Source organism: Brachyhypopomus gauderio, chromosome 15, assembly GCF_052324685.1.
Source record: "Brachyhypopomus gauderio isolate BG-103 chromosome 15, BGAUD_0.2, whole genome shotgun sequence".
Taxonomy (NCBI): domain Eukaryota; kingdom Metazoa; phylum Chordata; class Actinopteri; order Gymnotiformes; family Hypopomidae; genus Brachyhypopomus; species Brachyhypopomus gauderio.
The window spans coordinates 19,114,112-19,136,930 of record NC_135225.1 but is presented as its reverse complement, the minus strand read 5'-3'; the positions used below and the strand labels follow the sequence as shown (position 1 = coordinate 19,136,930).

Here is a 22,819-nt window from a genome sequence, read left to right as displayed (position 1 = left end):
TATTCACTCTTCTTTTATTTCAGAAGTACACTTTTCAAGGGCTACAGCGGTGAGCTCCCACACCCGGCCACCCTCAATCCTGGACCAGTCTACGCTGGAATGAAAGCAGATTCTCTTCCACTCATCTGCACAATGAACATCTCGCCTGACAAGCCACTTGTGGACTCCATCTTTGGGAAGGTACAAGTTGGCAGTGTACTGTCAACAACCACCACCTCCATCTGACAGTGTTGTCATACATGAGGATGCACCCCCATTCCCGAGTCTGCCACTAGAATGTTACCATCTAAGCCCACCTGAATATTCATTTGTGCCAACACACCAAGAACAGCTACACCTAAGCTCACTTTCTGTGACCTTGTCACAGTCACACCTTATTGAGGAGGCAACAAGATCCCAAAGTGCTACACCTGAGTGGCATTCACTTAGGAGAGAAAGAGTGACTGCCTCACATTTCAGAAAGGTGATCTACGTTAGAGGTCCAGGTGCTGCAGAAAGCCTGGCAGAAAGGATAATCCGAGGGACACGACAAACAGCACACATGAAGAGGGGACTTGAAATGGAAACAGGGGCCTTAAAGGACTATGCAGTTCTGAAAAACTTGAACTTGACCAAGATGCATCTTGGCTGGGTGCATCACCTGATGGACTTGTATATGACCCACTTGAGCGTCCATCATTTGGGCTTGTTGAAATTAAGTGCCCAAATACACAAAGCTATGTAGACTGCAAATTCCTTAAAAGTGGCACAAGGCCTACACAAAATGAAGGAAAGCCATTGTTATTATTGGCAAATTCAGTGCCAGTTATTGATTACTGGTATGCAGTGGTGTGATTTAGTTATCTGTGCCCATGATGATATCTTTGTGCAGCGAGTTTACAGAGATAGCAGTGTATTAGAAGAGGTGAAAAGGAGGTGTGACATGTTTTTCTTTAACATTTGCATGCCAAAATACCTCTCTATGCCCAAGCAATAGAAAATCATAATGAAGACATGAACTCATGAACAATTAAAACTATTTCAATTTATTCTGTCAATTGTATTACTATTGTTTTCATTTCATTTTTTACAAATACAGTAAAAGTTAAGAAATACATAATGTTGTATTGTGTTGTGTCAATTTTACATATAAAAGTGAAAGCATTTTATACAATTAATCATATTGCACTGTACCTTAACATTGCAGCCAATATTTACAGACTAGCATGACCTAAAGCAGGGGTCGGCAACCTTTTTGACTCGGAGCCACAAAAGCAAAATAATTGGAAATTTATTTCAGTGACGATGACATGTCACTCAAGCGAACCGAAACTAAATACCGGACATTTGTGAAATTCCACCCGAACATTGTTTTAAGTCTCAAAAATAATATAAGTTAATTAAATACTCATTAATTCTATTCAAAAGCTGAGCCGCATCAGAGGCATCAAAGAGCTGCATGCGGCTCCAGAGCTGCGGGTTGCCGACCCCTGACCTTAAAGGGATCATTTTAAGGTTAGAGAAAATAAATAAATAAATAAATCACTGTAATTCACATTACACCATCTGTCTAATTCTGGATTGAGAAGCAGCTTTACAATCGTATGGGTCCAGATCCCTAATGAGCAAGCCAAGGCGACGGTGGCAAGGAAAAACTCCCTATGGTGGTGGGGCTTAGGAAGAAACCCAAAAGGGAACCCATCCTCCATTGGGCGGCCCGTTAGCACCGGGTGCGCAGGATGGTTCTACAGATAATGTTTAAGGTCCTTGTTCCCCGGCCAAGTAGTCACAGTCTCTTTGGTGTAGATGGTGAGCCTCAGGTAGGAGCATCAGCACGTCCTCTTGCATATAGTGTCATTAGCACACACACAGGATGTGGTAAATCTCTCTTATCATTTGAGTGTTTGGAGTTGATTTAAGTGCTTTAGCTAATATTACTGTCATTTAATTTCCCTCGCAAAAGTCCCAAAAACAAACACAAAAAGCAAGAACAAATGTTCAATATAACCCACAAGCACTTAGTGTTGTGCTGAAGTCCTCCCTGAGGCCGGTCTGCAAAACCACACCCACTCAAAGGGGGCGTCAGCTCTGGCTGGGCTGGCTGGGACTAGAAGGCTCAGGTGGTAGTGGGTTGTGACCTGCTCTCGGGCAGGTAGAGGACCATCTCTAGAGACACCAGCACATTGAATTCAAAGGCGATCAGCTCCATCCTGCTAATGTGGAAGCTCTCCTCCAGCTCCTGCAAAGAGCAGAGACAGTGAGGGGCGGAGTTAGTGAAGGACCTGGAGCGCTCATTCTGATTGGCTGAGCTTCATGGGAATTTGGAATTCAGTGAACAGAGCTCCAGAGCATGATTATACTTAGATATTATTGAAGCAATTTAACGCTTTAACATCTGTGTTATCTACCACGTTGGTGTGTGTACTCTGTGCAGGAATAAAATGAAACTAAATGATTATGATATTGTAGTGAACTTGCAGTGACTCAAATCAATGGTTATTGTGGGGCTCGTAAAAGCTACCTTACAGAAAAGGCTGTTTAATACACGTCAATAAAAATAACAGTTGCATTCCTGCAGACATCACATTCTTGACATTCAATAGACTCAAAATGCTATCTTGTATAGCTACAATACAATGCTACACATTAACTACAATGTCCTGTTCAAACTCTTGAACAATGTCATGTTCAAGCTCCTCTTGATTACAACAGTAGTTCATCTCCTTACACACTGGCTCTTCCCTTAACATCCATAGCACATAATTATGTGCTTTCCTGTGTGATACTAATGTCATTCATTGCTGTGAACTGAATACATATACACACACATACACACACACACATTTATGTATGTATGTATTATGTAAGCATGTGTACTGATTCCTTCTCCTAGCAGGTTCCTCGTGCAGCTCTTTGATTGGTCCTTTCTGTCTGGTCTGCACTCACGTCCATCAGCTGTTTGTCCTCTTGTTTCTGCAGGTCGCTGTTGCTCTTGGTGGCCAGCAGGGGGCAGGCGGCGCCACCAGCTTGTGGTTGGCCTTGATCAGACGGCCTGCAACACAACCTCACAGGACTGAAATCTCTGGTTAACTCTAATTTTTGTGACTTAACTGGATGTGTAGGCTATTCTATATGAAGCACATATCTCTACATTCAACAAGGGTTATTTTAAGGGGAGTATGATTTTGGTGAGGCCAACACAGATAAGTCACAAAAAAAAAACAAAACAAAACAGACATTTCAATCCTGTGAGGTAGTGACTATAACTTAGTTCATTGAGCACTTTAGTTTTGTCCTTACTAGATATTTAGACATAACACTGCTTTAACTAGTGCTTTGTTTTGATAGTTTGACAACAGGCATGCCACTGTAAATAACTGGTTAATATTTACGGTGTGAGAAAGGGAAATTATGCCATCAAACAACTTGTTTTGTTTGATTCTCCTTATTACACGTGCAGGATTATATACAGATATACATGTCTCAGGATTATGTATAACTTGAGCATTATTTTAATGTCAGTGATAGCCTATCCATGTTCTGTATGCAAAATCTATTGTCATAAAATAAGCAAACGGGTCCAGGTTCCATTCTTGGGGTTCTTATGCCATGCACATTTTTTTTCCTCCATTTTAAAACACTTTTTTTACTCAGCCCCACCCACAATGATCTTAATTTGCTAAATAGGTCAATCAGGTTTTAGAAAAGGTAAAACACAACGTGTGATATAGGATCCCCAGGACTGGTATACGGAACCCCTGAATTAAACAAAGTCATTACTAATTTTGCTTACCCTCTTACAGATTGGACTTTCTGATTCATCTCCTGTTGTGCTGAGACACACATGCTGTTCACGTGTCGCAGACACTGCCCTATGCAACCGTATAGTGGCTTTGCTTTTTCAAACTGCACATTTTTCTCAGTGTGCCAGTTGTTCCCCCTGTGCACAGCTGTACTGAAACTGAACAGCGCTGGCACAAAACTTGGACAATCGTAAGTTTATAATAATCACACTAGATGAATGATCTAATTTAATGCACTTCTTCTTTCGGCTATTCCCTTTCAGGGGTCACCACAGCGGATCAAACTCCTCCATCTGGCCCTGTCCTGAGTGTCCTCCACTGATACACCAGCCACTCTCATATCCTCTACCACTGCATCCATAAACCTCCTTGCTCACCTGAGGCACTTCCTGATTCACAACCTCTACCTCTTCTAACCTTCTTTCCCTTTCATTCTCTTGATTCATCAGCTCCTCAAAATACTCCTTCCACCTTCCCAAGACACTCTCCTCACCAGACAACACATTTCCATCTTTATCCTTTATCATCCTAACCTGCTGCACATCCTGCCCATCACAGTTTCTCTGTCTGGCCAATCTGTACAGATCCTTTTCCCCTTCCTTAGTGTCCAACTTCTCATACAGCTTGCTATATGCCTTCTCTTTAGCTTCTGCCACTGCTCTCTTTGCCTTGCGACACATCTCCTTGTACCTCTGTCTACTTTCTTCATCTCGCTGAAAATCCCAATTCTTTTTAGCCAACCGCTTTCCTCTCAAACTTTCCTGAACGTCCTCATTCCACCACCACAACTCCTTGTCTATCTTACTCTGTCCTGAGGTCAAGTACCTTCCTAGCCACATCCCTCACTGCATTTGAAGTCTCATCCCAGGTATCCAGAACACCACCACCATTACCCAGTACCTGCCTCACCTCATCCCTGAATTTTACACCACAGTCCTCATCCTTTAACTTCCACCACCTGATCTTAGGTTCCGCTCTCACTCTCTTCCTCTTCTTCACCTCCAACATCATCCTACATATCACCATCCTATGCTGTTTAGCTACGCTCTCCCCAGGTAACACCTTGCTATCACTAACCTCTTTCAGGTTTCGTCTCCCACAGAGGATATAGTCGACCTGTGTGCATCGTCCACCACTCTTATATGTTACCCTGTGATCTTCCTTTATCTTAAAGTAAGTGTTAACTACAGCCATCCTTTTAGCAAAATCTACCACCATCTGTCCTTCTGTATTCCTTTCATTAACACCATATCTACCCAACACCTCCTCATCACCACTGTTCCCTCCACCAACATGTCCATTTAAATCTGCTCCAATAACCACTCTCTCTTCTTTAGGAACCTGCAAAACAACTTCATCTGACTCTCTCCAGAATTCTTTTTTCTCCTCCACATCACAACCTACCTGAGGAGCATAAGTACTGATGACATTCATCATCACCCCATCAATCTCCAACTTTACACAGATCACCCTGTCACTTACTCGCTTTACCTCCACTACACTCTTACTAAATTCATCCTTCAGGATTACCCCTACTCCATTTCTCTTCCTGTCTACACCATGATAGAAGAGTTTGAAGCCACCACCAATGCTCCTGGCCTTGCTCCCCTTCCACTTGGTCTCCTGTACACACAGTATATCTATCTTCCTCCTGTCCATCGCATCAGCTAGCTCTCTCCCTTTACCTGTCATAGAGCCCACATTCAACGTACCAACTCTAACCTCCACCCTCCTGCTCTGCCTCCTCTCCTTCAGCTTCAGAACCCTCTTCCCCCCTCTCCTCCTCCTCCTCCTCCCAACAGTAGTCCAATTTCCGCTAATGCCCTGTTGGACAACAGCACCAGTGGTGGTCGTTGTTAACCCGGGCCTTGACCGATCCGGTATGGAATTTCTGTTTTTGATCCGCATCATTTGATTTAGCGCAGTTTTTACACCGGATGCCCTTCCTGACGCAACCCTCCCTATTTATCCGGGCTTGGGACCGGCACTAAAATACACTGGTGTGTGCACCCTAGTGGCTAGGTTATCTAATTTAATGCACTGCCTGAATTAAATTACAGCAACGTTTGTCCATATTATTAAGGTGTAAAGCCAGGAGCAATCAACAACATGGTGATCACAAAACCTGTGCCAAATGGAACATCTCAAGGTGGAGTTAGGTATGGTGCTTAATTACTTCTAATTAGACATGCAATTGTGCAGTTTAGCTGCTCTATCACAAATGTATAGTTACAATTAACTTTAATTTAAATATTACAATTTAATATTAAACTAGATGCTTATAGTTTGGGGTATTGTCTGTACTTGAATTTGTAGGAGTGGACTCTACAGGGGCATGGTGACCACTATAGGCATGGCATCCCACAAGCCAGCTGTGCAGTGTGCATTTGGTATGGTGCAGGAAGGCAGTGGTCTGTCATATCAGCAGCCTGTGTTACCATCACGACACATCACTCTCCACCCTGATGTGCCATCAACCCCACTTCTTCCTCTAAAAGACCACCACCTTAATGCACCCACCTGTGCTTTTGTGTGCACTGAACAGGAACTCTTTCACCTGAAGTCTTTGGAGGTGTCACTTGATATGGCTCACAGAATTGAGATGTCAACTCTGGCACAAGCCTAGAGTAACAGCGTGACGTGTTCGTGAGGTGTGCCATGTCAGAGGGCATAGCTCTGCAGAGTCCCTTGCTGAACGCATCATCAGAGGTACCAGACGGACGGCTGAAATGAAGAGAGGTCTAGAGATGGTGTCCGGAGCAGCATCTGAGTATTGCAGGATACTCAATGTAAATCACACACCATGTGGCCTCATCATCCACCCAGATGCTCCCTGGCTTGGTGCACCCCCTGATGGTGTCGTATTTGACCCCACTGAATACCCCCAGTTTGGCTTGGTCGAGATTAAATGCCCTAATGTGAAGAATTACATTGACTGTAAGTATCTGTATATGGAGTACGGATGTTCAAAACTAAAAAAGACATGCGTATTACAGGCAGATTCAAATGTCAGTTACTAATCAGCGGGCTTCACTGGTGTGATTTTGTGGTGTGGGCTAAAGAGGATTTTTTTGTGGAGCTGGTTTATATGGATGCAGATGTACAGAGACAAATTCGTGAGAAGACAGATTTATTTTACTTCTATACATATATGACAAAATATCTGTCATTGAAATGTTAACATGTTCTATACAGAATCTTTTTTAAATCATATGTTCACTTATTTAACAATATTTGTGTTAAACAGCACATTGTTTTTGATGTACAGAACCTGGAAATATGTTTATGAAAAAATATTTACAGTTACAAATTTAAATGTTACAAATTATTCATATGTAATTAATTATTGTTTGATTAATAAAAATAAGAGCTTTATTTTAACCCATGACTTAACTAGTGCTTTGTTTTGATAGTTTGACAACAGGCATGCCACTGTAAATAACTGGTTAATGTTTACTGTGTGAGAAAGGGAAATTATGCCATCAAACAACTTGTTTTGTTTGATTCTCCTTATTACACGTTCTACGCGTACACTAAGACGGGCTATGGATTGTGTTTCAGATACCTGGTATGCAGGCATCTGACTTTGCTTTAACAAAAATGGTGGGCAGTAGACTTTGCACTTAACACAATCAGTAATTAGGAAGCCCTTGCCAACCATCACTGCCATTTCTTCTGTGAGCAACTTGGCCAATCCTGACTGTTTGAATAACTCTTTGTCACATCCAGCAGCTACAGCACTCTCTACAGCTCAAAACCATGGACATGGAGGTTATACACACACACACACAGACACACACACACACACACTGTGTGTGTGTGTGAGTGTGTGTGTATAACCTCCACGTCCGTGGTTTTGAGCTGTAGAGAGTGCTGTAGCTGCTGGATGATGGAGTCTTTCTCGTTCAGCGCCCCCTGCAGGCTGGCCTCGCTCTCCTGACTGGAGCGCTGCACAGTCTTCACTGTGTTCACCAGCTGCTGCAGCTCCACGTCCTTCTCCTTCAACAGCGTGTCAAAGCTCTGGACACACACACACACACACACACACACACCCACACACACACACACGTACACGCACGTACACACACACCCACACACACACACACACACGCATACGTACACACACCCACACACACACCCACACACACACACACACACACACACACACACCCACACACACACCCACACACACACACACACGTACACACACACACACACACGTACACGCACGTACACACACACACGCACACACACAGTTAAAAAGGTAAAAATACTCCATATTCTCAGTGTATTTCTTTTTTGCTGGAGATATGCACATGTATAAAAAACATTCACAAATGTATATACACAGCATGCATACACGCACACACCTTCAGCTGGTTCTCCCTCCTCAGTGCACTGTTAAGAGCCTGTGTTTTCTGAGCTAGCTCCTTCTTCAGTAGGACTGTGGCCTTAATACTGACTGGGGGAGAATTCACCTCACTGTTCCGCCGTGATATTTGAGCTAGATATATATATATATATATATACACACACACACGATTATGCTATCTATTAAATTATTACATGCTACAGATTTTTTAAACCGCTCCAGCACCTGAGTGGGCAGAGCCTCTGACACCTTTAACTGAGCCACTGGCCCGCCTCTCTCCTGGACCTGTGTGCAACAACGATCCTTCTGCTCACGTGGTCAGATTTCGGTGTAACACCGGCAAACATGAGTGGAGACGTGCTCACGTGCTGCACGGCACACCAGATAGCACTGGGCACAGAGGGTCGTGTTGTACTTTGCATCGACTGCGATGTTAAAAAAGAGAGAGAGAGAGAAAGAAAGAGAGATCATATTACACCTGCACTCCACTCACTGCACTGGTTACCTGTCAGCTTTAGAATAGATTTTAAAGTTCTAGTCATGGTTTTTAAATGTCTTCATGGTCTTGCTCCTCTTTACCTCAGTGAAATGATGGTTAGATATGTTCCAGTCAGGTCTTCAAACAGTAATCTACTGGTGATTCCTAAAAGCCGATTTCTTTAGGCCTAGTGAGTGACACTAACTCATTTACTGCCTCACCAGATTCACAGGCTCAAAGTGTGAGTCTTCATCATCATAGATGTCCTCTTGTTGTTGTTCTTCTTCTTCAAAGTCTTTTTCACGCAGAGAAAGCCTGCAAACACAAACCCACACACAGAAAGCTCAGAAGGTGTAAACCTCCATAAGCTTCCACATTCCTTCTGTAGTTAACAGAGTTGTGACTTTACTGCCAAATTAAGTCCTCAGACATCAGCAATTTCTACACACACACACACACACACACGCACGCGCGCGCGCCCACATACACCCAGGATTCTAAGGGGTCTCAAGATTCACCGAAGTTCACCAGGGGAGTAACACTGCAGTCGGGGCCTACAATATCAGTATCATCATTAGGGATTTGGACCCATAGTATTGTTAACCTTGTAAATCCTGTAAAGCGCTTTGTGACAACATGTGTTGTGAAAAGCGCTATACAAATATATTTGATTTGATGATACCAGGTCACGTCCACCTGAACCAATCACCACCAACACTACTTTGCAGTCACTGTGAAGCATTGCCTACATTTCCCTGTTTGCATGCTAAGCTGTTCCTATCGTTTACTCTCGTGTTACTCAAGAACTGCAGAATATGTGATCTGCTGTCTGCCGTCTCACCTGCTACCACAACCACTTCTACCCCTTCCAAGTCTCATGGGGGGGATGAGTTCCCCTCTACACCTCGCCACAATTATTTTAAATAAAATATACACTGGCTATACTGAAGTTCACCTCTGACCACATGACTTCGCAGTAATAAAGCAGTATTATGTCTAAATATCTACTAAGGACAAAACTAAAGTGCTCAATGAACTAAGTTATAGTCACTACCTCACAGGATTGAAATGTCTGTTTTGTTTTGTTTTTTTTTTTGTGACTTATCTGTGTTGGCCTCACCAAAATCATACTCCCCTTAAAATAACCCTTGTTGAATGTAGAGATATGTGCTTCATATAGAATAGCCTACACATCCAGTTAAGTCACAAAAATTAGAGTTAACCAGAGATTTCAGTCCTGTGAGGTTGTGTTGCAGGCCGTCTGATCAAGGCCAACCACAAGCTGGTGGCGCCGCCTGCCCCCTGCTGGCCACCAAGAGCAACAGCGACCTGCAGAAACAAGAGGACAAACAGCTGATGGACGTGAGTGCAGACCAGACAGAAAGGACCAATCAAAGAGCTGCACGAGGAACCTGCTAGGAGAAGGAATCAGTACACATGCTTACATAATACATACATACATAAATGTGTGTGTGTGTGTGTGTGTGTGTGTGTGTGTGTGTATTCAGTTCACAGCAATGAATGACATTAGTATCACACAGGAAAGCACATCATTATGTGCTATGGATGTTAAGGGAAGAGCCAGTGTGTAAGGAGATGAACTACTGTTGTAATCAAGAGGAGCTTGAACATGACATTGTAGTTAATGTGTAGCATTGTATTGTAGCTATACAAGATAGCATTTTGAGTCTATTGAATGTCAAGAATGTGATGTCTGCAGGAATGCAACTGTTATTTTTAATGACGTGTATTAAACAGCCTTTTCTGTAAGGTTGCTTTTACGAGCCCCACAATAACCATTGATTTGAGTCACTTCAAGTTCACTACAATATCATAATCATTTAGTTTCATTTTATTCCTGCACAGAGTACACACACCAACGTGCTAGATATTATCTGTAGAACCTGTAGAACCATCCTGCGCACCCGGTGCTAACGGGCCGCCCAATGGAGGATGGGTTCCCTTTTGAGTCTTGGTCCTCCAAAGGTTTCTTCCTAATCCCCACCACCATAGGGAGTTTTTCCTTGCCACTGTCGCCTTGGCTTGCTCATTAGGGATCTGGACCCATACGATTGTAAAGCTGCTTTGTGACACGTGTTGTGAAAGCTATATAAATAAATTTGACTTTGACTATACAACAAAAATAACTTCTATGTTTAATTTACAGTAGAACTATAATCCACACACTTCTTTGAATGTGTTTTAGGCACACTGAAACAGCATATATAATTTACCATAGCTATAAATTATTATACATCTAAGCATTCCTGCTTTTAACCTAGTAATGGTGATTATGTGTATAATTTTATGTAATGTGTGATTTTTTTAAAAATAGTTTGTCACTTGTACTACATCACTGTCCCACTAGTGGGCAGTATTTGACAGTGAGCTGTGTTGAAACCAGAGACCGTATATTATGTCTCAGAGGGCCTAAAATATTCTTAAAACATAAATATATATAATATAATTTATCCAAATTTATTTTATCTACTTACAGTTTGACAATCAACATCTAAACAATTACAAAAATATAAGCAAATAAATTATTCAACCGTGTCTATTCAATCTGTGTTGGAAGGTGAGGGGTTAAGTGGCAGCCTGTGAGCCTGTGTCTCCCCCTATCAGGACTGTGATGCCCGCTGTCCGTTTACAGAGGGCCTGGCAGTTATAATGGCCTATGTGCACGCTGTTAAGTGACGTAATTTCCGCTAAAAGGTTAGGCTGGTTGTTGACATCTGGTAGCCATTGAAAGTGTACACTGTGCTAGCTATTCACCTCACCAGTCTTGTAACGAGCATATTTACCGTTATTTACTTGGAGTATGGGAAAGAACAGAGCGTCCACCCAACACTGATCTAACAGAGATGCAGACTGACCATGATGATGACCATGATGATGACCGTGTCATGAACATGACTACTGCGTCAGTAATGAGCCTGCTGCGCTTGATCTCTCCCTCAATGAAAATGAAGAGCTACGCGAGGAGATATCAAGGCTCCGAAAACAAATCGAAGACTTAACTGTCAGCAAGTTCTGATTGGAGCGGTTTTCTGACTCTGATGACGACATACGATTCTTTACCAGGGAAATAAAAAATATGGCAAGACACAGTATACGGATGGGCCTTCTCTGGTGTCTGAAATACATTGTGAATGAATTAGCCATTATATAACTTTATATATAACTTTTATATTCCACAGATTTGCAAGCCATGCCCACCTGATGGGCTTTTGGAAGCAAATAGAGCCAGCCACCCACAACATCATACGGGTTACAAGAGCATGGACTGTTGAGAAGACTGATCAGGTCCCTCACTCTGCCAGTGCAACGGTAAATGTTTTCGTGTTGTCCATACAAAGCATGTTATGTCATCATTTTCAAATTAATCTTTACATCAAAAGAAGTTTTGATAGTCATAATGTAATATGACAATAGGATAATGTATTTTTTCCCCAGGTTCTTCAACCAATTGATGAGTTTTTTCTCTTCATGAACTACCTGTCATTGGGACTGATGCAAAAGGATTTGGCCCACAGATTTAGAATACATCGGTCAACTGTTAGTCGTATCATTAACACCTGGGCCAACTTCCTTTATACTGTATTGGGAGCCGTTTCTATTTGGTTAGATGTGGACACTGTGAAAACTCACCTCCCAGATGTGTTTCAGGACTACGCTGACACTCAAATAATTTTAGATTGCACAGAACTGAGATGTCAAACTCCAAATTCCCTTCTCCTCCAGAGTGAAGTGTTTTCCACTTATAAATCACACTGTACATTCAAAGGGTTGATTGGGATAGCCCCTCATGGCGCAGTGACCTTTGTGTCTTCTCTTTATCAAGGTGCTATCAGTGATAAAGAGATCTTAAAGCAGTCTGGCATTGTGGCCCTCCTTGACCCATCTATGGCCATCATGGTGGACTAGCTAGCAGGTTTCCTTGTTGAAGACTGCGTTCCATGCAAAGTCCACATACCCACGTTTCTGTCAAAGAGAGCTCAACTGTCTAGGTCAGAGATCAGAACGTCACAGTCCATTGCAAGACTGAGAGTCCATGTTGAGCGTGTGATTCGCAGAGACAAAGAACATAAAATATTCAGCACAGTGATCCCCCTTTCAATCACAGGGAGCATAAACCAAATTTTTACTGTTGCCTGTCTTTTGGTGAATTATCAAAATGGCCCCTTGGTAAAAGCCTGGGCAAACAATGGCTAATCTCAATCCAGAATTAGACAGATGATGTAATGTGAATGCAGCTCTTTGATGCCTCTGATGCGGCTCAGCTTTTGAATAGAATTAATGAGTATTTAATTAACGTATATTATTTTTGAGACTTAAAAAAATGTTCGGGTGGAATTTTCACAAATGTCCGGTATTTCGTTTCGGTTCGCTTGAGTGACATGTCATCGTCACTGAAATAAATTTCCAATTATTTTGCTTTTGTGGCTCCGAGTCAAAAAGGTTGCCGACCCCTGCTTTAGGTCATGCTAGTCTGTAAATATTGGCTGCAATGTTAAGGTACAGTGCAATATGATTAATTGTATAAAATGCTTTCACTTTTATATGTAAAATTGACACAACACAATACAACATTATGTATTTCTTAACTTTTACTGTATTTGTAAAAAATGAAATGAAAACAATAGTAATACAATTGACAGAATAAATTGAAATAGTTTTAATTGTTCATGACTTCATGTCTTCATTATGATTTTCTATTGCTTGGGCATAGAGAAGTATTTTGGCATGTAAGTGTTAAAAAAAAAACATGTCACACCTCCTTTTCACCTCTTCTAATACACTGCTACAGTTGTGATCAAATTTATTCAACCCCCAATGCTGCGAAGGGTTTTATGGAATTCAGTGCACATTTGTAATTGTGTTCATAATGAAATCTTACAAGGACTTGTTAAAGAACTAAATGCAACTAAGATAGCATCAATTTTTTTTGTCATAAAGTATTAAATGGCCTTTTTGTGATTTCTTCATTGACACAATTATTCAACCCCTTTACGACTACCACTCCTAAGAACAGAGGTTCATTCCAGTGTTTTCCATCAGGTATTGAAAACATCTGTGGATGTCAACGAGCAGCAATCAAGCATGATAAGCACCAATTAGGCAGATTTAAAAGGACTGTGATACTCAGCTCCTTCTAGACATCTACTGATGTGTTTCCAAGCATGGTGAAGGCAAGAGAATGGTCCCAGAAGACAAGAGAAGAGGTTATTGCTCTTCACAAGAATGGCAATGGATATAAAAAGATTGCGAAGTTGTTAAATATTCCAAGAGACACTATCGGAAGTATCATTCGCAAGTTCAAGTTAAAGGGCACAGTGGAAACGTTACCTGGTCGTGGCAGAAAGAAGATCCTGACCGCGACTGCTGTGCGCTACCTGAAGCGTAATGTGGAGAAAAATCCCCGCGTGACTGCTAAGGAACTGAAAAAAGACCTGTCAGATGTGGGCACTGAAGTTTCAGCTCAGACAATAAGGCGCGCACTGCATAACGAAGACCTCCATGCCAGAACGCCCAGACGCACCCCCTTGCTGACTCCAAAGAACAAGAAAAGTCGACTGCAGTATGCCAAAAGTCATGTGGACAAGCCACAAAGGTTTTGGAACAGTGTACTGTGGTCAGATGAAACTAAATTAGAACTGTTTGGGACAATGGACCAGCGCTATGTTTGGAGAAGGAAGAACCAGGCTTATGAACAAAAGAACACCTTGCCTACTGTGAAGCATGGCGGGGGGTCAATTATGCTTTGGGGCTGTTTTGCTTCTAATGGTACAGGAAAGCTTCAACGTGTGCAGGGTACCATGAATTCCCTTCAGTACCAGGAGATCTTGGAGGAAAATGTGATGGAGTCAGTCACAAACCTGCGGCTTGGGAGACGTTGGACCTTCCAACAGGACAATGATCCGAAGCACACATCCAAGTCCACTAGAGCATGGTTGAACATGAAAGGCTGGAACATTCTAGAGTGGCCATCGCAATCACCAGACTTAAATCCAATTGAGAACCTCTGGTGGGACCTAAAGAAGGCAGTTGCAGTGCGCAAGCCTAAGAATGTGACTGAACTGGAGGCTTTTGCCCATGAAGAATGGGCTAAGATACCCATAGGTCGCTGCAAGACACTTGTGTCAAGCTATGCTTCACGCTTGAAAGCTGTCATAACTGGAAAAGGATGTTGTACTAAGTACTAAAAAATAATGTCACTAGGGAGTTGAATAAAACTGATAATGATGTGAGCACAGTAAAGACATTTGTGGTTATTCCATCATAAATATTATGTTATGTTTGTCTAATTTATAAGTGCCTCTTTGATATAATTGTAAATAAGATGACTGAAATGATCAAAATCAATGTCAAACTGGCCAAAACACTTTATTTCAGTGGGGGTTGAATAAATTTGATCACAACTGTATCTCTGTAAACTTGCTGCACAAAGATATCATCATGGGCACAGATAACTAAATCACACCACTGCATACCAGTAATCAATAACTGGCCCTGAATTTGCCAATAATAACAATGGCTCTCCTTCATTTTGTGTAGGCCTTGTGCCACTTTTAAGGAATTTGCAGTCTACATAGCTTTGTGTATTTGGGCACTTAATTTCAACAAGCCCAAATGATGGACGCTCAAGTGGGTCATATACAAGTCCATCAGGTGATGCACCCAGCCAAGATGCATCTGGATGAATCACTAGCCCACACTTGGTCAAGTTCAAGTTTTTCAGAACTGCATAGTCCTTTAAGGCCCCTGTTTCCATTTCAAGTCCCCTTTTCATGTGTGCTGTTTGTCGTGTCCCTCGGATTATCCTTTCTGCCAGGCTTTCTGCAGCACCTGGACCTCTAACGTGGCTCACCTCTCTGAAATGCGACGCAGTCACTCTTTCTCTCCTAAGTGAATGCCACTCAGGTGTAGCACTTTGGGATCTTGTTGCCTCCTCAATAAGGTGTGACTGTGACAAGGTCACAGAAAGTGAGCTTAGGTGTAGCTGTTCTTGGTGTGTTGGCACAAATGAATATTCAGGTGGGCTTAGATGGTAACATTCTAGTGGCAGACTCGGGAATGGGGGTGCATCCTCATGTATGACAACACTGTCAGATGGAGGTGGTGGTTGTTGATAGGACAGTACACTGCCAACTTGTACCTTCCCAAAGATGGAGTCCACAAGTGGCTTGTCAGGCGAGATGTTCATTGTGCAGATGAGTGGAAGAGAATCTGCTTTCATTCCAGCGTAGACTGGTCCAGGATTGAGGGTGGCCGGGTGTGGGAGCTCACCGCTGTAGCCCTTGAAAAGTGTACTTCTGAAATAAAAGAGGAGTGAATAACATTTATTTTTACACATTGTAATCTGTTCACCAGCACAACTGATTGTGAATCACATATCACATGTCATCTGAAGTACAACGAGGCTAAATTAAATTTTGAAGAGAACAGGGTCTTATCAGATGATCAAAAGCATTTATTTTTTTACCACACACTGTAATCTGCCTATTAAATTTGGTACTACATACCTAACTCCACTGGCTGTAGTAGCACCTGGTTTTGGCTTTAGGACAACCATGGCATCCATGGGTCCAGGCTTCACCCCCTAATAATTTAAAATATGGTGTTAGTAAAGTGACTGTGATACATTAACTAACATTAAATAATGAAATAAGACAAACCATTGTTGGTGGTTTATGCCACTTCTGTTCTGTCTGTGTGCATGAAAGGACAGGAGGGACGACAGACATGCCAGATTCAGAATAATGAGCAGTCTGGAAAAGCAATGCAACCAGCAACACAAGAGCAGTTGCTGTTAATGAGCACAACTGGCATTGAATCACGTAATGTCATCTGAAATACACAAGAGGCAAAATTTAATATCTTGAAAGGAAGACTTCAGCAATGTCAATAGGCGCAATATCTGTCCCATCATGTTGTTAGTGGTGAATGTCACTTGTCTATTGTCTCATGTAACGTTTGTGCTGTTTTGCATCACTCTTAAAACACTTGGCTATACTGTCTTTCTATTCTACAGTGTTGTGCATGGTTCAATCAACTATAAACTAAATATATTTTCATTTTCACTCCAGATGAAATGCTTACACATAGGAGTGAAACAGGCCTACTTATATTTATATTATTTTGTTGTTTCCACCACCTACAACAGAACAGGTTTTACTTCAACTGCTTCTTGAAGAGTGTTATCAGAATATGTTAATAGGTGTAAGTGTTGAAGCCATATGTTAATAAAGAAGTCAAGATGAAGGATTTGAAAGACAGATTGACAGATTTTAGAAAATGCCGTTTGAAGAATAGCTGAGGTGGACTATATTCTGCTTTTGAGTCATAGAGGTAGATAACAATAGCTCGAACTGTAAAATAAACTCCCATTTGTTTACTATAGGCAAAATAGACTGCTAATGATTCCCACTCAGCTACTCTGCATTTGGCTACCATTGTAAGCTTTAAAAACCAATGCCTATGGTTATCACAGCTTACGTGAAGTAAGAGCAAGGATAAAAGATTGAACTTGTGTTGAACTAACTTTTGAACTTGTTCAACACTGAACAGAACTCGTGTCATTTTAACCAGTCCTACTCTCAGCTGGTGTGGCGTATCTGTTTTCTTCATAGATCTGTAGCAGTGAGCCCTCACTGTTTTCTCGTTAGCCTTACTTTTGCCTGATACTTCCATCAGAAATACAAACATGTTTTAAAAAGGCATTTCTAGTACTAGGACAGGTTGGTTCGTTACTAAAAACAACATCACTTCATTAGACTGCCACCTCAGGCTGGCTAGCTAACTAGCGTCAGCCACTTACCTTCAAAATTGCAGAGGTAGGATGAAACGTAGAACTTGAAACCCTTTTCAAGTTTACTCTGTTTTTACAAGTTGTTTCTCCGCCAGTTGAGTATGATGAGGCTCAACTGATGAGGCTCAGGGATTCCGTGTCATACAGCGACGTGCTCAGGGTCCTAGTGCCTGTAGAATTAGTGGCCAGATTTACGGAATTTAAAAACCAGGACATTTCCACAGTTTTAAAAAATATCCCGGGACGCCCGGGACAGGACGTGAAATATGGACATGTCCCGGGAAATACGGACGTTTGGTCACCCTAACTAAACGTTATTTTTGGTGGCCAGACGTAAGATAACAATCGGAAGTATTAACTATCTTGTATAATGTATCTAAGTTGGCCACTGACGCTACATAGCTACCCTAACTAGTAGCTATAATGTAACTAGTAGCTATAATTGGGCGAATTGGGGAGGTTATAGATAGCTGCTTGAATGTCCTGTGGCTAAATAGATAATCCGACGTTAAAGTATTATTTAGCTTTGCCTATCTGACCTTTAAAAGTTTGAACGTGGAGTGTTTAATAAGGTGTCGGGTAATGTCATATACGTGCTGCTGGTCGTGATATCTGTTGTCATTTAGAGTAACACAAGCGGGTCCTTCAGTGTCCTGAGCGCTCCTAGCACCACCGTAAATATAGCCGCACACGCAAAACTATCACTTTTGGAGTTAAGAGTTTAATAATAATGTTAAAGGATGCATCTATCTAAAGATGGAATCAGCATACAGTATATTACAATATATCAGCATACAGTATATGACTCTAAATTACAATCATTTGTTACGTATGAGGAGGGAATAGATTAGTTCTATTACGCAATTCCTTCGATTTTGGTGAGCGAGTATTTGCGGCGCAACGAGTTTAGTGTGGAGGACGTGACAGGTACTGCTGATTCTCTCTCTCTCTCTCACACACACACACACACACACACAAAGCATTTATTAGTTATTCATGCACCTCTGTCTGCCTCGAGTATAGTATCCCCTACAACACTAAGAACATAAGAAGGAACAGACTGTTTTCTCTCTCTCTCTCTCTCTCTCTCTCTCTCTCTCTCTCTCTCTCTCTCTCTCTCTCTCTCTGTGAGTGTTCGAGTATTAGCCTGTAAGCCCATTATTAGAGCTATTTTATTTGGTGAATGAAAGTATTTATATGTGCTTTTTATACACAGTAGCTCCATGTAGAGGTGTGTGTGTGCACGGACGTAATTTTGGGGGGGGACGGGGGGGACATGTCCCCCCCACTTTTTCAAAAGCCGGCTTTGGTCCCCCCCAGTTTTTACGGTTAAAACCAAATATTTAAATAGCGACGAATCCATGTCCCCCCCACTTTTGAAATCAAAATTACGTCCATGTGTGTGTGTGTCACTCTCAGTTCAGTTCAGATGAAATATACCCAAATAAGGTTACATCTGCTTTGCCAGAACCGTGTTACAGCACTGGACAATAATGAATAACTGGATTCTTAGACAATGTAACATTATGGAGTCCCAGAACGGGATTCGTTCGTGGTGGATGTTTAGGCTGTCTGACGTGATGGTGCGGTCTTCTGCTCCGCTGCTCTTTTTAGATGTTCTGTGATGTAGAGCGCGAAACCTAAGATCTGCATGCACAGGCCTTTGAGGATAACTTGACCACAAGTGTTTGTCTTTTGTGGGAAGTGTGTGTTTTGTCTTTGTGAAAAGTTCTTTTCATGAACAAGCGGTTGTCATAAAAACAAACAAAAAAACAAACATGCATGTTTGTCTTTATCTTTCTGATATTTTCTCTCCCATAACTCCTCCCCTCGTCTCTTTGTTTATTTCTGTTCCTCCTCATCTCTGTCCATTTATGTGATGTTTGTGTGTGTGTGTGTGTTTGTGTAGAACATTGAGTTAAAAGTGGAGGTGGAGTCCATGAATAGAGAGCTCGCAGAGAAACGGGACCTACTGGTGTCTGCATCGTAAGCCCCGCCCACTGCACATGTCAATTCATGGAAACTAGATGTGCCACTCATTGATTTGAATTTTAAAATAAAGAAATTGCTCATTTATGCTTCTATATGTTTAAAATGGTGTGTGTGCGTGTGTGTGTGTGTGTGTGTGTGTGTGTGTGTGTAGGAAAGCCCTGAGGTGAGTCCTGAGGGTCTGTGTCACCAGGGGGGCGCAGTGTCGTCCACAGGACCACGTCCACACGTCTTTATCTCTTCTGAATATGCTGTTTGAATGTTCCAAGTTGTTGTTGTTGTTGTTGTTGTGATTCATCTAGTGATGTGATTTTCATCTCTTCAGTTATTTGAATCTAATTCTGCCTCCCAACATGATGCTAACTTTTCCCACCTTCTTTCACAGAGTGATTGAGCGTCTCCAGGAGTCTATCAAAAACCAGGACGCTCTGATTGGAGAGCTGCAGAAGAAGTGCCCAGAGCAGCCAGTCACAGAGCAGATGGCACAGCTCAGCGTTCTGATTGGGCAAAAGGACAAGGAGCTACAGGTCATTTTGTTGCTGTGGCTGGTTAGATGTGAATCATGTTTTAAAGCCTCTCTTTTTGCCTTCATGAGTGTATCATCAGTGTATCCAGCGTACAGCCACCACACCACAACCACACCCCCACCCACACCCCACCTCTAGCATCACTCCTTCCATAGTCAGCCTGCCTTCCTAGCGTTTTATGGTAAATTAAATACTAACGCCACATTCTTTTGGTTTACGCAGGCTCTGAAAAATGAGTTGGACCAGGAGAGACAGAAAACGGAGAAAGAAAACCAGGTGTGTGTGTGTGTGTTTCCTTATATGCACCTACTCATGCTTACAATCATACCGGGGTGATCCACAGGCACCAGGCAGACTACAGCTTCCTTAATGATCTACTGAATTACATCATGGGCATGTGTGTCTAATTCCCCATGGAAATTAAAGAGATGTTAGACCCCACCCAAACACACCTACAAAACACACACACGCACACACACACACACACACACACACCCACACACACACACACACACACACACACACACACACACACACACACCCACACACACACACACACACACACCCACACACACACACACACACACACACACACACACACACACACACACACACACACACACACACACACACACACACACACACACACTCCTCCTGCCTGATCTGGGGGCAGAGCCCTGCTCCTCTTGCATGGTCTGTTTGTTCATAACTTGTTTTGGATGGTGATAACGTAACCAAAATATAACGTTGTAGTGTTCATATGGTTACGATGCTGCATTGTTGCTAAGTGCCAGCTGCCCCACGGAGGGCTGTTTCTTGTGTTTGCCCCTGACTGGTAGTTTAATTTAGATCAAACAATTGAAATGGTATATATATACACACCATACAGTGAGTTTTCTAAACATAAAAATTATGACAAATATTACCAAAACACACCAAACACCCCAACATCACGTATGACTCCACAGAATTATTCTCTAATATAAACCACCAGTGTGAGATTCAAACTCGGAGGAAGAAGGACACGCTGGGCATGATGGGAAAGCCCCACCTCCTCCTGACTTGCTATTGGCTGTGAGCTGGCTGGATTCGGTGTAAAACCGTACACATCTGTAAACGTGCCTGGTCATAATGGCTTGTAGGTTATGCTGTCGTTAGTGACAGTCATTCAGCAAAGGGCTTTCAGTTATCAAGCACTTTGTTGAAGGGCACAGTGCCAGGAACCAATCACAGTGCTGGAACCAATCATAAAAATCTTATGAAAACAGCTATCCAATCAAATGAATCCTGGTTGCTTACATTTGCTTAATCCACTAGAGGGCAAACATCTGCTTAGCAACTAGAAGTCCTCACAACATGGGTATTAATTATTATAACAAGTGTTTCAAGATCTAAAGTGTGCTTTCAGCCAACAGGGACCCCTTCTGGCGAGTGGCAGTGTTTGTTGTTAAAACAAGGAGAAAGGGTGGACCTCACAAACCTGTCCCATCTCATGGTCCTCACAGCAATGCAAAAACATGTATATATGTGGGGGGAGGTGGACAGAGGACGGAGCCTCTGAATGCCCAGAAATACTGCTGTATGACTCCTGCAGGGGTCAGATTAGGTCACGTAATGTCACATGGGGGTGTTGTCTTCCCCACCTGAATGGGTATTTTTTGACTGTGTGTGTGTGTGTGTGTGTGTGTTCAGGCATGCTCACTGAAGCAGGAGGAGTTGAACAGGCTGCAGCAGACTGCCAAGCAGCTGAGCGAAGACCTTCAATCCACCAAGAACAGCAGCCAAACACTTAAACACAGACTGGAGGAGATGGACCGTGAGAACAAGGTACACGCACACACAGACTAACTAAAGGTTAGAAAAGCAGGCTCTGTACCGTAAGATTGTAAGTTCGATTACCTGGGCAACGCTTTGTCCTACCTCAACACTCTTATCCTTGTGTGTGTGTGTGTGTGTGTGGTCACTGCCAGGCGCTCTCGGCTGAGCTGGAGCAGAGGAATGGTGAGTTGGGTGTGGAGAGGAGGAACTCTCTGAAGAGAGACAAGATCATCCAGGGTCTGAGCCTACTGCTCAAGGAGAAGGAGAAAGAGGTAACACACAGACACACACACTCAGACACACACACATACCATTACAGGGGTTTACATGTGTACCCCAGCAGTGTCATATAGGCCACCCTTTATGTTAACACTCCCTCTCTCTCTCTCTCTCTCTCTCTCTCTCTCTCTCTCTCTCTCTCTCTCTCTCTCTCTCTCTCTCTCCTTCTCTCAGGTTGAGGAGTTGTATGGTAATTTGGAGGAGAAGGAGAAGATTCTTGCCAAGACCAGAGAAGCACTTCACAAAGCCCAGCTTCAGAAGCACCAGGCAAGTAGACCAAACGTGTGTGTGTGTGTGTGTGTGTGTGTGTGTGTGTTTTGTGATCAGTTGGTGAGACACACACGTTGATACATAAACTTCACAAAATATGCAATGAGGGACAAGGGAAACATAGGGACTATAAATACACGGAACTAATCCAGACACAGGTGAAGACAATGACGACATGGGCGTGGCAGACGAGGGGAAACCATGGAGACAGACACGCAGGGAACGACACAGACACGAGCAGGAACCCAAAGTGTCAGCTAGAGAGGGGGGCGTAGCCCTACGTGACAGCGTGGCACTTTGGAGAGGCCTTAGAACCAGTGTTAATTTTGACAGCAATTTTTTATTTAGTTTTAGTCTTAGTCTTTTGACTAAAATGTCATTTAGTTTTAGTCATAATTTAGTCATTGGATTTGTTTTTAGTCTTAGTCTAGTTTTAGTCAACTAATTATCATTAGAATTTAGTCGACTAATTATCAAAAGAATTTAGTTGAC

The 22,819-nt window shown here is 42.5% G+C and overlaps 2 protein-coding genes and 1 long non-coding RNA gene across 9 annotated transcripts in view; 2 read left to right on the top strand and 1 right to left on the bottom strand.

Moving 5' to 3' along the window:
• Positions 1–3,223: 3,223 nt before the first annotated feature.
• On the top strand, positions 3,224–6,895 carry LOC143477134 (uncharacterized). 4 transcript variants are annotated; one of them, XR_013121484.1, is made up of 5 exons: positions 3,224–3,861; positions 4,046–5,199; positions 5,544–5,662; positions 5,866–5,941; positions 6,099–6,895. It is a non-coding gene; the product is annotated as an uncharacterized LOC143477134 (long non-coding RNA). The 4 variants fall into 4 exon arrangements; XR_013121485.1 differs by lacking the exon at positions 3,224–3,861 and having other exon boundaries at positions 3,983–4,650; positions 4,869–5,199; XR_013121483.1 differs by lacking the exon at positions 3,224–3,861 and having other exon boundaries at positions 3,983–5,199.
• A 731-nt stretch (positions 6,896–7,626) lies between these two features.
• Positions 7,627–17,604, bottom strand: LOC143477041 (uncharacterized). 4 transcript variants are annotated; one of them, XM_076975495.1, is made up of 6 exons: positions 16,312–17,446; positions 16,159–16,235; positions 15,792–15,948; positions 8,854–8,947; positions 8,153–8,579; positions 7,627–7,802 (listed from the first exon to the last, which is right to left on the bottom strand). In XM_076975495.1, exons 1-4 carry the CDS (start codon positions 16,378–16,380, stop codon positions 8,933–8,935), a joined length of 318 nt encoding a protein of 105 aa, XP_076831610.1. In that variant the 5' UTR covers positions 16,381–17,446; the 3' UTR covers positions 7,627–7,802; positions 8,153–8,579; positions 8,854–8,932. The 4 variants fall into 4 exon arrangements, with proteins under 4 accessions (XP_076831610.1, XP_076831608.1, XP_076831609.1 ...); XM_076975493.1 differs by lacking the exons at positions 7,627–7,802; positions 8,153–8,579; positions 8,854–8,947 and adding an exon at positions 17,454–17,604 and having other exon boundaries at positions 15,034–15,948; positions 16,312–16,483; XM_076975494.1 differs by lacking the exons at positions 7,627–7,802; positions 8,153–8,579; positions 8,854–8,947 and adding an exon at positions 17,454–17,604 and having other exon boundaries at positions 15,034–15,948; positions 16,312–16,404.
• A 2,182-nt stretch (positions 17,605–19,786) lies between these two features.
• Positions 19,787–22,819, top strand: part of LOC143475947 (uncharacterized) — a 71,575-nt gene continuing 68,542 nt past the window's right edge. Inside the window, exons 1-5 of the mRNA XM_076973830.1 lie at positions 19,787–19,960; positions 20,183–20,236; positions 21,653–21,787; positions 21,931–22,050; positions 22,232–22,324. Of these exons, the coding sequence (XP_076829945.1) occupies positions 19,787–19,960; positions 20,183–20,236; positions 21,653–21,787; positions 21,931–22,050; positions 22,232–22,324 (576 nt within the window). The remainder of the gene's footprint in view (positions 19,961–20,182; positions 20,237–21,652; positions 21,788–21,930; positions 22,051–22,231; positions 22,325–22,819) is intronic.

Bases quoted from the DNA above. Each gene is read 5' to 3' on its own strand.
- LOC143477041 (XM_076975493.1), bottom strand. From the start codon at position 16,380: ATGTCTGTCGTCCCTCCTGTCCTTTCATGCACACAGACAGAACAGAAG. The intron at 16,236-16,311 runs GTTTGTCTTATT...TTAAATTATTAG, and splicing joins GGCATAAACCACCAACAATG to GGGGTGAAGCCTGGACCCAT. The intron at 15,949-16,158 runs GTATGTAGTACC...CTTTTATTTCAG, and splicing joins ACTACAGCCAGTGGAGTTAG to AAGTACACTTTTCAAGGGCT.